General features: G+C 50.3%; 1 protein-coding gene across 2 annotated transcripts in view; it reads right to left on the reverse strand.

Moving 5' to 3' along the window:
- LOC130329911 (thialysine N-epsilon-acetyltransferase-like) overlaps nucleotides 1–15,283 on the reverse strand; it is a 51,301-nt gene extending 36,018 nt beyond the window's left edge. Inside the window, exon 1 of one of the 2 annotated variants that reach the window (XM_056553536.1) lies at nucleotides 15,216–15,283. In XM_056553536.1, the coding sequence (XP_056409511.1) occupies nucleotides 15,216–15,260 (45 nt within the window). In that variant the 5' untranslated portion in view covers nucleotides 15,261–15,283. Of the gene's footprint in view, nucleotides 1–6,642; nucleotides 6,694–15,215 lie in introns of those variants that run through there. The other variant, XM_056553538.1, reaches the window with a different exon arrangement.
- Between the last annotated feature and the right edge of the window lie 1,273 nt (nucleotides 15,284–16,556).

Below are 16,556 nucleotides of genomic sequence, written 5' to 3' on the forward strand. Positions count from 1 at the left end.
ACTGTGGTTGGCAGTATTATATTCAGGGTACAGTGGTTGGCAGTATTATATTCATGGAGTACAGTGGTTGGCAGTATTATATTCAGGGGGTACAGTGATTGGCAGTATTATATTCAGGGGTACAGTATTTGGCAGTATTATATTCAGGGGTACAGTGGTTGGCAGTATTCAGGGGGTACAGTGGTTGGCAGTATTATATTCAGGGGTACAGTATTTGGCAGTATTATATTCAGGGGTACAGTGGTTGGCAGTATTCAGGGGGTACAGTGGTTGGCAGTATTATATTCAGGAGTACAGTGGTTGGCAGTTTTCAGGGTACAGTGGTTGGCAGTATTAAATTCAGGGGTACAGTGGTTGGCAGTATTATATTCAGGAGTACAGTGGTTGGCAGTTTTCAGGGTACAGTGGTTGGCAGTATTATATTCAGGGGTACAGTGGTTGGCAGTATTATATTCAGGGGGTACGGTATTTGGCAGTATTATATTCAGGGGTACAGTGGTTGGCAGTATTCAGGGGGTACAGTGGTTGGCAGTATTATATTCAGGGGTACAGTGGTTGGCAGTATTATATTCGGGGGTACAGTGGTTGGCAGTATTATATTCAGGGGGTACAGTGGTTGGCAGTATTATATTCAGGGGTACAGTGGTTGGCAGTATTATATTCAGGGGGTACTGTGGTTGGCAGTATTATATTCAGGGGTACAGTGGTTGGCAGTATTCAGGGGATACAGTGGTTGCCAGTATTATATTCAGGGGTACAGTGGTGTGCAGTATTATATTCAGGGGTACAGTGGTTGGCAGTATTCAGGGGGTACAGTGGTTGGCAGTATTATATTCAGGGGTACAGTATTTTGCAGTACTATATTCGGGGGTACAGGGGTTGGCAGTATTATATTCAGGGGTACAGTATTTGGCAGTATTATATTAATAGAGTACAGTGGTTGGCAGTATTATATTCAGGAGTACAGTGGTTGGCAGTATTATATTCAGGAGTACAGTGGTTGGCAGTATTATATTCAGGGGTACAGTGGTTGGCAGTATTATATTCAGGGGGTACAGTGATTGGCAGTATTATATTAAGGGGTACAGTATTTGGCAGTATTATATTCAGGGGTACAGTGGTTGGCAGTATTCAGGGGGTACAGTGGTTGGCAGTATTATATTCAGGGGGTACAGTGATTGGCAGTATTATATTCAGGGGTACAGTATTTGGCAGTATTATATTCAGGGGTACAGTGGTTGGCAGTATTCAGGGGGTACAGTGGTTGGCAGTATTATATTCAGGAGTACAGTGGTTGGCAGTTTTCAGGGTACAGTGGTTGGCAGTATTATATTCAGGGGGTAAAGTATTTGGCAGTATTAAATTCAGGGGTACAGTGGTTGGCAGTATTATATTCAGGGGGTAAAGTATTTGGCAGTATTATATTCAGGGGTACAGTGGTTGGCAGTATTCAGGGGGTACAGTGGTTGGCAGTATTATATTCAGGGGTACAGTGGTTGGCAGTATTATATTCGGGGGTACAGTGGTTGGCAGTATTATATTCAGGGGGTACAGTGGTTGGCAGTATTATATTCAGGGGTACAGTGGTTGGCAGTATTATATTCAGGGGGTACTGTGGTTGGCAGTATTATATTCAGGGGTACAGTGGTTGGCAGTATTCAGGGGATACAGTGGTTGCCAGTATTATATTCAGGGGTACAGTGGTGTGCAGTATTATATTCAGGGGTACAGTGGTTGGCAGTATTCAGGGGGTACAGTGGTTGGCAGTATTATATTCAGGGGATACAGTGGTTGGCAGTATTATATTCAGGGGATACAGTGGTTGGCAGTATTATATTCAGGGGGTACAGTGGTTGGCAGTATTATATTTAGGAGATACAGTGGTTGGCAGTATTATATTCAGGGGTACAGTGGTTGGCAGTATTATATTCGGGGGTACAGTGGTTGGCAGTATTATATTCGGGGGTACAGTGGTTGGCAGTATTATATTCAGGGGGTACAGTATTTGGCAGTATTATATTCAGGGGGTACAGTATTTGGCAGTATTATATTCAGGGGGTACAGTGGTTGGCAGTATTATATTCAGGGGGTACAGTATTTGGCAGTATTATATTCAGGGGTACAGTGGTTGGCAGTATTATATTCAGGGGTACAGTGGTTGGCAGTATTATATTTAGGGGGTACAGTGGTTGGCAGTATTCAGGGGTACAGTGGTTGGCAGTATTATATTCAGGGGGTACAGTGATTGGCAGTATTATATTCAGGGGGTACAGTATTTGGCAGTATTATATTCAGGGGGTACAGTGTGTGGCAGTATTATATTCATGGAGTACAGTGATTGGCAGTATTATATTCAGGGTACAGTGGTTGGCAGTATTATATTCAGGGGGTACAGTGGTTGGCAGTATTATATTCAGGGGTACAGTGGTTGGCAGTATTCAGGGGGTAGAGTGGTTGGCAGTATTATATTCATGGAGTACAGTGATTGGCAGCATTATATTCAGGGGGTACAGTGGTTGGCAGTATTATATTCAGGGGTACAGTGGTTGGCAGTATTCAGGGGGTACAGTGGTTGGCAGTATTCAGGGGGTACAGTGGTTGGCAGTATTATATTCTGGGGGTACAGTGGTTGGCAGTATTATATTCATGGAGTACAGTGATTGGCAGTATTATATTCAGGGGGTACTGTGGTTGGCAGTATTATATTCAGGGGTACAGTGGTTGGCAGTATTCAGGGGTACAGTATTTGGCAGTATTATATTCAGGGGTACAGTGGTTGGCAGTATTCAGGGGGTACTGTGGTCGGCAGTATTATATTCAGGGGTACAGTGGTTGGCAGTATTCAGGGGTACAGTGGTTGGCAGTATTATATTCAGGGGGTACAGTGGTTGCCAGTATTATATTCAGGGGGTACAGTGGTTGGCAGTATTATATTCATGGAGTACAGTGATTGGCAGTATTATATTCAGGGGTACAGTGGTTGGCAGTATTCAGGGGGTACAGTGGTTGGCAGTATTATATTCAGGGGGTACAGTGGTTGCCAGTATTATATTCAGGGGGTACAGTGGTTGGCAGTATTATATTCATGGAGTACAGTGATTGACAGTATTATATTCAGGGGTACAGTGGTTGGCAGTATTATATTCAGGGGTACAGTGGTTGGCAGTATTCAGGGGGTACTGTGGTCGGCAGTATTATATTCAGGGGGTACAGTGGTTGGCAGTATTATATTCAGGGGGTACAGTATTTGGCAGTATTATATTCAGGGGTACAGTGGTTGGCAGTATTCAGGGGGTACAGTGGTTGGCAGTATTATATTCAGGGGGTACAGTGGTTGGCAGTATTCAGGGGGTACAGTGGTTGGCAGTATTATATTCAGGGGGTACTGTGGTCGGCAGTATTATATTCAGAGGGTACAGTGGTTGGCAGTATTATATTCAGGGGGTACAGTATTTGGCAGTATTATATTCAGGGGTACAGTGGTTGGCAGTATTCAGGGGGTACAGTGGTTGGCAGTATTATATTCAGGGGGTACAGTGGTTGGCAGTATTCAGGGGGTACAGTGGTTGGCAGTATTATATTCAGGGGGTACAGTGGTTGGCAGTATTATATTCAGGGGGTACAGTGGTTGGCAGTATTATATTCAGGGGGTACAGTGGTTGGCAGTATTATATTCAGGGGGTACAGTGGTTGGCAGTATTATATTCAGGGGGTACAGTATTTGGCAGTATTATATTCAGGGGGTACAGTGGTTGGCAGTATTATATTCCGGGAGTACAGTGGTTGGCAGTATTATATTCAGGGGGTACAGTATTTGGCAGTATTATATTCAGGGGGTACAGTGGTTGGCAGTATTATATTCAGGGGGTACAGTGGTTGGCAGTATTATATTCAGGGGGTACAGTGGTTGGCAGTATTATATTCAGGGGGTACAGTATTTGGCAGTATTATATTCAGGGGGTACAGTGGTTGGCAGTATTCAGGGGGTACAGTGGTTGGCAGTATTATATTCAGGGGTACAGTGGTTGGCAGTATTCAGGGAGTAAAGTGGTTGGCAGTATTCAGGGGGTACAGTGGTTGGCAGTATTATATTCGGGGGTACAGTGGTTGGCAGTATTCAGGGGGTACAGTGGTTGGCAGTATTATATTCAGGGGGTACAGTATTTGGCAGTATTATATTCAGGGGTACAGTATTTGGCAGTATTATATTCAGGGGTACAGTATTTGGCAGTATTATATTCAGGGGGTATAGTGGTTGGCAGTATTCAGTGGGTACAGTGGTTGGCAGTATTCAGGGGGTACAGTGGTTGGCAGTATTATATTCAGGGGGTACAGTATTTGGCAGTATTATATTCAGGGGGTACAGTATTTGGCAGTATTATATTCAGGGGGTACAGTATTTGGCAGTATTATATTCAGGGGGTATAGTATTTGGCAGTATTATATTCAGGGGGTACAGTATTTGGCAGTATTATATTCAGGGGGTACAGTATTTGGCAGTATTATATTCAGGGGGTACAGTATTTGGTAGTATTATATTCAGGGGGTACAGTATTTGGCAGTATTATATTCAGGAGGTACAGTGGTTGGCAGTATTCAGGGGGTACAGTGGTTGGCAGTATTATATTCAGGGGTACAGTGGTTGGCAATATTCATGGAGTACAGTGGTTGGCAGTATTATATTCAGGGGTACAGTGGTTGGCAGTATTATATTCAGGGGTACAGTGGTTGGCAGTATTATATTCAGGGGTACAGTGGTTGGCAATATTCATGGAGTACAGTGGTTGGCAGTATTATATTCAGGGGTACAGTGGTTGGCAGTATTATATTCAGGGGGTACAGTGATTGGCAGTATTATATTCAGGGGGTACAGTGGTTGGCAGTATTATATTCAGGGGGTACAGTGATTGGCAGTATTATATTCAGGGGGTACAGTGATTGGCAGTATTATATTCAGGGGGTACAGTGGTTGGCAGTATTATATTCAGGGGTACAGTGGTTGGCAGTATTATATTCAGGGGGTACAGTGGTTGGCAGTATTATATTCAGGGGGTACAGTGATTGGCAGCATTATATTCAGGGGGTACAGTGATTGGCAGTATTATATTCAGGGGTACAGTGGTTGGCAATATTCATGGAGTACAGTGGTTGGCAGTATTATATTCAGGGGGTACAGTATTTGGCAGTATTATATTCAGGGGTACAGTGGTTGGCAGTATTCAGGGGTTACAGTGGTTGGCAGTATTATATTCAGGGGTACAGTGGTTGGCAGTATTCAGGGGGTACAGTGGTTGGCAGTATTCAGGGGGTACAGTGGTTGGCAGTATTATATTCGGGGGTACAGTGGTTGGCAGTATTATATTCGGGAGTACAGTGGTTGGCAGTATTATGTTCAGGGGGTACAGTATTTGGCAGTATTATATTCAGGGGGTACAGTATTTGGCAGTATTATATTCAGGGGGTACAGATGTTGGCAGTATTATATTCAGGGGTACAGTGGTTGGCAGTATTCAGGGGGTACAGTGGTTGGCAGTATTATATTCAGGGGTACAGTATTTGGCAGTATTATATTCAGGGGGTATAGTGGTTGGCAGTATTCAAGGGGTACAGTGGTTGGCAGTATTATATTCAGGGGGTACAGCGGTTGGCAATATTCATGGAGTACAGTGGTTGGCAGTATTATATTCAGGGGGTACAGTATTTGGCAGTATTATATTCAGGGGGTACAGTATTTGGCAGTATTATATTCAGGGGGTACAGTGGTTGGCAGTATTATATTCAGGGGTACAGTATTTGGCAGTATTATATTCAGGGGGTACAGTGGTTGGCAGTATTCAAGGGGTACAGTGGTTGGCAGTATTCAGGGGGTACAGTGGTTGGCAGTATTATATTCAGGGGGTACAGCGGTTGGCAATATTCATGGAGTACAGTGGTTGGCAGTATTATATTCAGGGGGTACAGTATTTGGCAGTATTATATTCAGGGGGTACAGTATTTGGCAGTATTATATTCAGGGGGTACAGTGGTTGGCAGTATTATATTCAGGGGGTACAGTGGTTGGCAGTATTCAGGGGGTACAGTGGTTGGCAGTATTATATTCAGGGGGTACAGTATTTGGCAGTATTATATTCAGGGGGTACAGTGATTGGCAGTATTATATTCAGGGGTACAGTATTTGGCAGTATTATATTCAGGGGGTACAGTATTTGGCAGTATTATATTCAGGGGTACAGTATTTGGCAGTATTATATTCAGGGGGTACAGTGATTGGCAGTATTCAGGGGGTACAGTGATTGGCAGTATTATATTCAGGGGGTACAGTATTTGGCGGTATTATATTCAGGGGGTACAGTATTTGGCAGTATTCAGGGGGTACAGTGATTGGCAGTATTATATTCAGGGGGTACAGTATTTGGCAGTATTCAGGGGGTACAGTGATTGGCAGTATTATATTCAGGGGGTACAGTATTTGGCAGTATTCAGGGGGTACAGTGATTGGCAGTATTATATTCAGGGGGTACAGTGGTTGGCAGTATTATATTCAGGGGGTACAGTATTTGGCAGTATTATATTCAGGGGGTACAGTATTTGGCAAGGTTATAATGATTATTGTCATCATACAGAGGATGAGGATCTACTGACAAATGTAGGAACCAATGATGTCCAGGTGTCAGACTCTGCAGAGAAGATGGAAGAAATCCTGGTGTCTGGACCAGATGAAGAAGAAAAGTAAAGACAACAGAGAAGACGTCACTCAGGTCAGTGATATCATTGTGTATTTTCCTAACTGTCCCATCAGAGCTGTAGTCACTGATATCATTGTGTATTTTCCTAACTGTCCCATCAGAGCTGTAGTCACTGATATCATTGTGTATTTTCCTAACTGTCCCATCAGAGCTGTAGTCACTGATATCATTGTGTATTTTCCTAACTGTCCCATCAGAGCTGTAGTCACTGATATCATTGTGTAGTCTCCTGACTGTCCCATCAGCTGTAGTCACTGATATCATTGTGTATTCTCCTGACTGTTCCATCAGAGCTGTAGTCACTGATATCATTGTGTATTTTCCTAACTGTCCCATCAGAGCTGTAGTCACTGATATCATTGTGTAGTCTCCCGACTGTCCCATCAGCTGTAGTCACTTCAGACATGATGGGAGTTGCAGCTTTCCAACATCTGGGGAGCCACTTGAACCAAGGTGATTGGTGGGGGTCCCATGAGTCAGACCCCCACCATAAGAATGGGCTGTTTATTTTAAAATGCCTGGGCCTATTTTTGGTCCCAGTCTGGCCCTGCCTGTAAGTCACTTCTATCACTAAGGATAAGAAGCCAAGGAACCAGGGGGTGCCAAGGGGTGTCATGCTAAGTCCAGGGGTGCGAAAGTAAAGGGGAGCACTGCCCTCTGCCTCCCAGCTAGATATGGGTCAGGCTGACCCGGGGGAGTACTCACTGGGCCGCACACTGAGAGGGACAGGGGCCACCCGGAGCCCACCTCAGGAGCCGTTCCATCCACCTGTGGTGGACAAGGCAAGTGGCGACACTACACACGCGGGGTAAGTGGAGGCCCTCCGGTGGGGTCCAGGTACATGAGGGGGCACAGTGCTGTGGGGGGGGTGCCCAGGCACATTCTTTGCACAGGGGCCCTCTGCTGTCTGTGTCCGCTCCTGTCTCTGCAGATGCTCTCACTCCTGTACATCACCAATGCAGGTCCACTCACCCCTCCCTGTACATTACCTCTGCAGCTGCTCTCACCCCTCCTGTACATCACCTCTGCAGCTGCTCTCACCCCTCCTGTACATCACCTCTGCAGCTGCTCTCACCCCTCCTGTACATCTCCTCTGCAGCTGCTCTCACCCCTCCTGTACATCACCTCTGCAGATGCTCTCACCCCTCCTGTACATCACGTCTGCAGCTGCTCTCACCCCTCCCTGTACATGACCTCCTGCAGATGCTCTCACCCCTCCCTGTACATCACCTCTGCAGCTGCTCTCACCCCTCCCTGTACATCACCTCTGCAGCTGCTCTCACCCCTCACTGTACATCACCTCTGCAGCTGCTCTCACCCCTCCTGTACATCTCCTCTGCAGCTGCTCTCACCCCTCCTGTACATCACCTCTGCAGATGCTCTAACCCCTCTCTGTACATCACCTCTGCAGCTGCTCTCACCCCTCCGTGTACATCACCTCTGCAGATGCTCTCACCCCTCCTTGTACATCTCCTCTGCAGCTGCTCTCACCCCTCCTGTACATCACCTCTGCAGATGCTCTCACCCCTCCTGTACATCACGTCTGCAGCTGCTCTCACCCCTCCCTGTACATGACCTCCTGCAGATGCTCTCACCCCTCCCTGTACATCACCTCTGCAGCTGCTCTCACCCCTCCCTGTACATCACCTCTGCAGCTGCTCTCACCCCTCACTGTACATCACCTCTGCAGCTGCTCTCACCCCTCCTGTACATCTCCTCTGCAGCTGCTCTCACCCCTCCTGTACATCTCCTCTGCAGCTGCTCTCACCCCTCCTGTACATCTCCTCTGCAGCTGCTCTCACCCCTCTCTGTACATCACCTCTGCAGCTGCTCTCACCCCTCCGTGTACATCAACTCTGCAGATGCTCTCACCCCTCCTTGTACATCTCCTCTGCAGATGCTCTCACCCCTCCTTTACATTACCTCTGCAGCTGCTCTCACCCCTCCCTGTACATCACCTCCTGCAGATGCTCTCACCCCTCCTGTACATCACCTCTGCAGCTGCTCTCACCCCTCCTGTACATCACCTCTGCAGCAGCTCTCACCCCTCCCTGTACATCACCTCTGCAGCTGCTCTCACCCCTCCCTGTACATCTCCTCTGCAGATGCTCTCACCCCTCCTGTACATTACCTCTGCAGCTGCTCTCACCCCTCACTGTACATCACCTCTACAGCTGCTCTCCCCCTCCTGTACATCACCTCTGCAGCTGCTCTCACCCCTCCTGTACATCACCTCTGCAGCTGCTCTCAACCCTCCCTGTACATCACCTCTGCAGCTGCTCTCATCCCTCCCTGTACATCTCCTCTGCAGCTGCTCTCACCCCTCCTGTACATCACCTCTGCAGCTGCTCTCACCCCTCCCTGTACATCACCTCTGCAGCTGCTCTCACCCCTCCAGTACATCACCTCTGCAGCTGCTCTCACCCCTTCTGTACATCACCTCTGCAGCTGCTCTCACCCCGCCTGTGCATCACGTCTGCAGCTGCTCTCAGCCCTCCTGTACATCACCTCTGCAGCTGCTCTCACCCCTCCTGTACATCACCTCCTGCAGATGCTCTCTCCCCTCCCTGTACATTATCTCTGCAGCTGCTCTCACCCCTACTGTACATTATCTCTGCAGCTGCTCTCACCCCTCCTGTACATCACCTCTGCAGCTGCTCTCACCCCTCCTGTACATTACCTCTGCAGCTGCTCTCACCCCTCCTGTACATCACCTCTGCAGCTGCTCTCACCCCTCCCTGTACATCACCTCTGCAGCTGCTCTCACCCCTCCTGTACATTACCTCTGCATCTGCTCTCACCCCTCCCTGTACATCACCTCTGCATCTGCTCTCACCCCTCCTGTACATCACCTCTGCAGCTGCTCTCACCCCTCCTGTACATCACCTCTGCAGATGCTCTCACCCCTCCTGTACATTACCTCTGCAGCTGCTCTCACCCCTCACTGTACATCACCTCTACAGCTGCTCTCCCCCTCCTGTACATCACCTCTGCAGCTGCTCTCACCCCTCCTGTACATCACCTCTGCAGCTGCTCTCAACCCTCCCTGTACATCACCTCTGCAGCTGCTCTCATCCCTCCCTGTACATCTCCTCTGCAGCTGCTCTCACCCCTCCTGTACATCACCTCTGCAGCTGCTCTCACCCCTCCCTGTACATCACCTCTGCAGCTGCTCTCACCCCTCCAGTACATCACCTCTGCAGCTGCTCTCACCCCTTCTGTACATCACCTCTGCAGCTGCTCTCACCCCGCCTGTGCATCACGTCTGCAGCTGCTCTCAGCCCTCCTGTACATCACCTCTGCAGCTGCTCTCACCCCTCCTGTACATCACCTCCTGCAGATGCTCTCTCCCCTCCCTGTACATTATCTCTGCAGCTGCTCTCACCCCTACTGTACATTATCTCTGCAGCTGCTCTCACCCCTCCTGTACATCACCTCTGCAGCTGCTCTCACCCCTCCTGTACACTACCTCTGCAGCTGCTCTCACCCCTCCTGTACATCACCTCTGCAGCTGCTCTCACCCCTCCCTGTACATCACCTCTGCAGCTGCTCTCACCCCTCCTGTACATTACCTCTGCATCTGCTCTCACCCCTCCCTGTACATCACCTCTGCAGCTGCTCTCACCCCTCCTGTACATCACCTCTGCAGCTGCTCTCACCCCTCCTGTACATCACCTCTGCAGATGCTCTAACCCCTCCGTGTACATCACCTCTGCAGCTGCTCTCACCCCTCCTGTACATCACCTCTGCAGCTGCTCTCACCCCTCCTGTACATCACCTCTGCAGCTGCTCTCACCCCTCCTGTACATCACCTCTGCAGCTGCTCTCACCCCTCCTGTACATTACCTCTGCAGCTGCTCTCACCCCTCCTGTACATCACCTCTGCAGCTGCTCTCACCCCTCCCTGTACATCACCTCTGCAGCTGCTCTCAACCCTCCTGTACATCACCTCTGAAGCTGCTCTCACCCCTCCTGTACATCACCTCTGCAGCTGCTCTCGCCCCTCCTGTACATCACCTCTGCAGCTGCTTTCACCCCTCCTGTACATCACCTCTGCAGCTGCTCTCACCCCTCCTATACATCACCTCTGCAGCTGCTCTCACCCCTCCTGTACATCACCTCTGCAGATGCTCTCACCCCTCCTGTACATCACCTCTGCAGCTGCTCTCACCCCTCCTGTACATCACCTCTGCAGCTGCTCTCGCCCCTCCTGTACATCACCTCTGCAGCTGCTCTCACCCCTCCTGTACATCACCTCTGCAGCTGCTCTCACCCCTCCTGTACATCACCTCTGCAGATGCTCTCACCCCTCCCTGTACATCACCTCTGCAGCTGCTCTCACCCCTCCTGTACATCACCTCTGCAGCTGCTCTCACCCCTCCTGTACATCACCTCTGCAGATGCTCTAACCCCTCCGTGTACATCACCTCTGCAGCTGCTCTCACCCCTCCTGTACATCACCTCTGCAGCTGCTCTCACCCCTCCTGTACATCTCCTCTGCAGCTGCTCTCACCCCTCCTGTACATCACCTCTGCAGATGCTCTCACCCCTCCTGTACATCACCTCTGCAGCTGCTCTCACCTCTGCAGCTGCTCTCACCCCTCCTGTACATCACCTCTGCAGATGCTCTCACCCCTCCCTGTACATCACCTCTGCAGCTGCTCTCACCCCTCCTGTACATCACCTCTGCAGATGCTCTCACCCCTCCCTGTACATCACCTCTGCAGATGCTCTAACCCCTCCGTGTACATCACCTCTGCAGCTGCTCTCACCCCTCCTGTACATCACCTCTGCAGCTGCTCTCACCCCTCCTGTACATCTCCTCTGCAGCTGCTCTCACCCCTCCTGTACATCACCTCTGCAGATGCTCTCACCCCTCCTGTACATCACCTCTGCAGATGCTCTCACCCCTCCTGTACATCACCTCCTGCAGATGCTCTCTCCCCTCCCTGTACATCACCTCTGCAGCTGCTCTCACCCCTTCTGTACATTACCTCTGCAGCTGCTCTCACCCCTCCTGTACATCAACTCTGCAGCTGCTCTCACTCCTCCTGTCCATCACCTCTGCAGCTGCTCTCACCCCTCCCTGTACATCACCTCTGCAGCTGCTCTCATCCCTCCCTGTACATCACCTCTGCAGCTGCTCTCACCCCTCCTGTACATCACCTCTGCAGCTGCTCTCACCCCTCCTGTACATCACATCTGCAGCAGCTCTCACCCCTCCCTGTACATCACCTCTGCAGCTGCTCTCACCCCTCCCTGTACATCTCCTCTACAGCTGCTCTCCCCCTCCTGTACATCACCTCTGCAGCTGCTCTCACCCCTCCTGTACATCACCTCTGCAGCTGCTCTCACCCCTCCCTGTACATCACCTCTGCAGCTGCTCTCACCCCTCCCTGTACATCACCTCTGCAGTTGCTCTCACCCCTCCCTGTACATCTCCTCTGCAGCTGCTCTCACTCCTCCTGTACATCCTCTGCAGCTGCTCTCACTCCTCCTGTACATCACCTCTGCAGCAGCTCTCACCCCTCCTGTAATTCACCTCTGCAGCTGCTCTCACCCCTCCTGTACATCACCTCTGCAGCTGCTCTCACCCCTCCTGTACATTACCTCTGCAGCTGCTCTCACCCCTCCTGTACATTACCTCTGCAGCTGCTCTCACCCCTCCTGTACATCACCTCTGCAGCTGCTCTCACCCCTCCCTGTACATCACCTCTGCAGCTGCTCTCACCCCTCCTGTACATTACCTCTGCATCTGCTCTCACCCCTCCCTGTACATCACCTCTGCAGCTGCTCTCACCCCTCCTGTACATCACCTCTGCAGATGCTCTCACCCCTCCTGTACATCACCTCTGCAGCTGCTCTCACCCCTCCTGTACATCACCTCTGCAGCTGCTCTCACCCCTCCTGTACATCACCTCTGCAGATGCTCTCACCCCTCCCTGTACATCACCTCTGCAGCTGCTCTCACCCCTCCTGTACATCACCTCTGCAGCTGCTCTCACCCCTCCTGTACATCACCTCTGCAGATGCTCTAACCCCTCCGTGTACATCACCTCTGCAGCTGCTCTTACCCCTCCTGTACATCACCTCTGCAGCTGCTCTCACCCCTCCTGTACATCTCCTCTGCAGATGCTCTCACCCTTCCTGTACATCACCTCTGCAGATGCTCTCACCCCTCCTGTACATCACCTCTGCAGATGCTCTCACCCCTCCTGTACATCACCTCCTGCAGATGCTCTCTCCCCTCCCTGTACATCACCTCTGCAGCTGCTCTCACCCCTTCTGTACATTACCTCTGCAGCTGCTCTCACCCCTCCTGTACATCACCTCTGCAGCTGCTCTCACCCCTCCTGTACATCACCTCTGCAGCTGCTCTCACTCCTCCTGTACATCACCTCTGCAGCTGCTCTCACCCCTCCCTGTACATCACCTCTGCAGCTGCTCTCACCCCTCCCTGTACATCACCTCTGCAGCTGCTCTCACCCCTCCTGTACATCACCTCTGCAGCTGCTCTCACCCCTCCTGTACATCACATCTGCAGCAGCTCTCACCCCTCCCTGTACATCACCTCTGCAGCTGCTCTCACCCCTCCCTGTACATCTCCTCTACAGCTGCTCTCCCCCTCCTGTACATCACCTCTGCAGCTGCTCTCACCCCTCCTGTACATCACCTCTGCAGCTGCTCTCACCCCTCCCTGTACATCACCTCTGCAGCTGCTCTCACTCCTCCCTGTACATCTCCTCTGCAGCTGCTCTCACTCCTCCTGTAAATCACCTATGCAGCTGCTCTCACCCCTCCTTGTACATCACCTCTGCAGCTGCTCTCACCCCTCCTGTACATCACCTCTGCAGCTGCTCTCACCCCTCCCTGTACATCACCTCTGCAGCTGCTCTCACCCCTCCCTGTACATCTCCTCTGCAGCTGCTCTCACTCCTCCTGTACATCACCTCTGCAGCTGCTCTCACTCCTCCTGTACATCACCTCTGCAGCAGCTCTCACCCCTCCTGTACTTCACCTCTGCAGCTGCTCTCATCCCTCCCTGTACATCACCTCTACAGCTGCTCTCACCCCTCCTGTACATCACCTCTACCGCTGCTCTCACTCCTCCTGTACATCACCTTTGCAGCTGCTCTCACCCCTCCTGTGCATCACGTCTGCAGCTGCTCTCAGCCCTCCTGTACATCACCTCCTGCAGATTCTCTCTCCCCTCCCTGTACATTATCTCTGCAGCTGCTCTCACCCCTACTGTACATCACCTCTGCATCTGCTCTCACCCCTCCCTGTACATTTCCTCTTCAGATGCTCTCACCCCTCCTGTACATCACCTCTGCAGCTGCTCTCACCCCTCCAGTACATCACCTCTGCAGCTGCTCTCACCCCTCCTGTACATCACCTCTGCAGCTGCTTTCACCCCTCCTGTACATCACCTCTGCAGCTGCTCTCACCCCTCCTGTACATCACCTCTGCAGCTGCTCTCACCCCTCCTGTACATTACCTCTGCAGCTGTTCTCGCCCCTCCTGTACATTACCTCTGCAGCTGCTCTCGCCCCTCCTGTACATCACCTCTGCAGCTGCTCTCGCCCCTCCCTGTACATCACCTCTGCAGCTGCTCTCACCCCTCCTGTACATTACCTCTGCAGCTGTTCTCACCCCTCCCTGTACATTACCTCTGCAGCTGCTCTCACCCCTCCCTGTACATCACCATTGCAGCACCATCATACAGGAGGCACCATAGATTTGTCACAGTTTCAGTCCTTCTGGCCTCGTTTAGTCCTGTCTATATATAAGACAATAAATATTTTCCCTGGAGCCTCACATTGCAGAAGCCGGCGACCTACAAACAACTGCACTGCATCCGAGCACCCCCAGAGCCAACTGCACTGCATCCGAGCACCCCCAGAGCCAACTGCACTGCATCCGAGCACCCCCAGAGCCAACTGCACTGCATCCGAGCACCCCCAGAGCCAACTGCACTGTACTCGAGCACCCCCAGAGCCAACTGCACTGCACCTGAGCACCCCCAGAACCAACTGCACTGCACCCGAGCACCCCCAGAGCCTCTACTGATTATTATCACAAAGTGATAAAGTTACGCTCTCCCCAGGGTATATGCAGTGTGATGAGAGGTATGAATAAATATTTGGTGTGATGAGGGGTATGAATATATATGTGGTGTGATGAGGGGTATGAATATATATGTGGTGTGATGAGGGCTATGAATATATATGTGGTGTGATGAGGGGTATGAATATATATGTGGTGTGATGAGGGGTATGAATATATATGTAGTGTGATGAGGGGTATGAATATATATGTGGTGTGATAAGGAGTATGAATATATATGTAATGTGATGAGGGGTATGAATATATATGTGGTGTGATGAGGGGTATGAATATATATGTAATGTGATGAGGGGTATGAATATATATATGTAGTGTAGTATGTGCTGTCGTTCTGTCTCTTACCTCTCTGCAGACAATATGGAGGACTGTCAGTGACCTTTGACTCATGGCGTCACAGTCGGCAGCTCTGCAGTGAGGCGCAGTACCCTGGTAGGTCAGTAGAGGGCGGACATGTACCAGAAATAAGAAGCTGTTATGTACAAAGGAAACATCAGACAGAGCGAGGAGAAACAGGGACATGGAGGATGGGAGTAGTGTGGCTCCTCACCGAGGACTGGAGGATGATGGGAGTAGTATGGCTCCTCACCGAGGACTGGAGGATGATGGGAGTAGTGTGGCTCCTCACCGAGGACTGGAGGATGATGGGAGTAGTGAGGCTGCTCACTGGGGACTGGAGGATGATGGAAGTAGTGAGGCTCCTCACCGAGGACTGGAGGATGATGGGAGTAGTGAGGCTCCTCACCGAGGACTGGAGGATGATGGGAGTAGTGAGGCTCCTCACCAAGGACTGGAGGATGATGGGAGTAGTGAGGCTGCTCACTGGGGACTGGAGGATGATGGGAGTATTGAGGCTGCTCACTGGGGACTGGAGGATGATGCAAGTAGTGAGGCTCCTCACCTGGGACTGGAGGATAATGGGAGTAGTGAGGCTCCTCACCAGGAACTGGAGGATGATGGGAGTAGTGAGGCTCCTCACCGGGAACTGGAGGATGATGGGAGTAGTGAGGCTCCTCACCGGGGAGTGGAATGGAGGATGATGGGAGTAGTGGGGCTCCTCTCCTCGCAGTTCCAATGCCCATTGTCAGGCCCAAGGCCTGATTATTAAAATCCTATATGTGTATTATAATTATAACTGTGTGATGTATTATCCAAGACATGGGTGAGGGGTCATTCAGACTATGGGCTTGTGTATTGCATTTTATTGGGGGTCTGGCTGTTTGTTTACATCTCCTTTGAAGTCCCCCTGGTGGGATCAGAGGGGAGGGGGGAATGGAGTCTCCCTTCCAAAGAGGCAGATATATAATATTTAAACAATGCTAGATTCAGGCGGTTCAAGGCTGTGCCCCAAGCTGACAAGACCATCCTAAGAACAGCTGGAACTCACTCTCATGGACTGCTATACCATCATGCTGTAAGAACTTCATCTTTTGCTTTCTGAACTTGTCTTGCTAAACTCTTTTATATATTTTTATACCTGTATGTCATTTGTTCCTGTATTTTTATATATTTAGCACTGTGATACCTTTTATCAGATTAAATGTTTAATTAATCAGCTCTGGTCTTTGATCTCTAAATATATGAGCTCACCTTTCTGAAGGCAGCTCTGGTGAAACACGTTTATCTAAGGGTTAATTTGGTGACTTGCTGAGACTAGTAGTGGATACCCAGAGGTCTGGTGGCTTT

This window comes from Hyla sarda, unplaced genomic scaffold (assembly GCF_029499605.1).
Source record: "Hyla sarda isolate aHylSar1 unplaced genomic scaffold, aHylSar1.hap1 scaffold_326, whole genome shotgun sequence".
NCBI classification, from domain to species: domain Eukaryota; kingdom Metazoa; phylum Chordata; class Amphibia; order Anura; family Hylidae; genus Hyla; species Hyla sarda.